General features: G+C 43.0%; 1 protein-coding gene across 1 annotated transcript; it reads right to left on the reverse strand.

Moving 5' to 3' along the window:
- Positions 1 to 583: 583 nt before the first annotated feature.
- On the reverse strand, positions 584 to 1103 carry LOC117053869 (meiosis expressed gene 1 protein homolog). Its single transcript, XM_033162162.1, has one exon. It carries the CDS (start codon positions 1059 to 1061, stop codon positions 639 to 641), a length of 423 nt encoding a protein of 140 aa, XP_033018053.1. The 5' UTR covers positions 1062 to 1103; the 3' UTR covers positions 584 to 638.
- Positions 1104 to 1464: the final 361 nt, after the last annotated feature.

Below are 1464 nucleotides of genomic sequence, written 5' to 3' on the forward strand. Positions count from 1 at the left end.
AAACTCAAGCATGTAAAGGCATGCTGCTACATTCCAGTAGCTCGTTCTTTTCCAGTAGTGTGATACAAAAGTGAGAACAGCTTTTGGTCAGTTTATCAAAGGTCCATTTTTAATTCATAACTCTCCGGATGAATAAATCACTTTTTAAAAGGGAGAAAGCTGTGAGGAGTTGTTGAAAGAAGATCAGTTTAATGAGAAAAATATACTGTTTCCAAGAAAAAGCACATGAAGTATTTATGAAAATTGAAACTTGCAGCGCTCGGGCTCTACAGACAGAAATAAATCACCTGCAATTCCATCTGCAGAGGACATGCAGGCTTTGTGTCTTATCCTCAGTGACCAAAGCAAAGGTATATATTGGGCTATAAAGTTTATGATATTCATTGGTATAAATTCTCCGCCACTGCTAGTGCCATCTAGCATTGTAATAGAGTGGGAAACCTTAATGCTGTTGCTGTGTCCATGCTAAGCTCAATTCTGGGTGGCTCTTTATATTCACAGCCCTGTTTTTATTTTGACACGTGCCCAGGAGCTGAGCAGAGCATTCCTAAGGGAAACTCATCACCTTATTAGTTTGTCTTCATGATTTCAATGCACTTTACTTTTAGAAAAACAACAACAGTGGGGCGTAACAAAAATCAGTAAGCATAAACTTTAACTTTATGAACTTCTTTGTCTTCACATTCTCTTTCTTTGTTGTAACAATAGAAAGTATTGTCCCTTCTCTGAAGCTTCTTCATGAATCCAGTTTCAGGCCACCTTTCCACCATGTCTACATGCTTCACTTGCTTATATTGAATTTCATCCCTATATCCGGCTTGCTGAAATCTGTAGAGATTCTCAACTTCACCTGACCGTATCTTGGCACGATGTATGGATTTAGGTTTGGTGTCAATACCGGCTGTGGCTCCAGAGACTTCACCAGTTAATTTGGAGTCTTCAAGGCTATCTGATTCTCTCCTGAATGATGTCCCAGGCACATCTGACACAGGTGCTTCATCAGAGGAGAAAGCTGAACATGGTACATCCTTACCATCCATGAATGCTACTGGGTTTTCCATAATAGCTCCCCTGACGGGAGCGTCTCCGCGCACACCGTTTTCCCCTCCTCCACTCAGCGGTTGTGCAGTTGCTTAGCAATCTTCGACGGGAGTTCGGCCAATGGGGCTGCGTCTCGAGCCTTTGGCTTCATGTCAGACTTTGAACCCGGATTCTCCAAATTATCTCCTTCTTCTTTGGCGATCACTCGTAGCTGAGTAAGATTGTCTTCCATAAACACAGTTTTGACAGTGAGTCCATAAGTGACTGTGGAGGCCTATTCTGGATCCACATGTCCTTCCACAGTGGGGACATTGTTTTCCAGGCGGGAGTTGATCACGGTGTGGATTTGCCAAGCGTGCCTTGCTCTTAGCATGTTTCTCTCTTGAGTCCTGAGTTCGAGCGTCTTCAAAGCCCATGACATCT

Source organism: Lacerta agilis, chromosome 10 (genome assembly GCF_009819535.1).
Source record: "Lacerta agilis isolate rLacAgi1 chromosome 10, rLacAgi1.pri, whole genome shotgun sequence".
In the NCBI taxonomy this organism is placed as follows: domain Eukaryota; kingdom Metazoa; phylum Chordata; class Lepidosauria; order Squamata; family Lacertidae; genus Lacerta; species Lacerta agilis.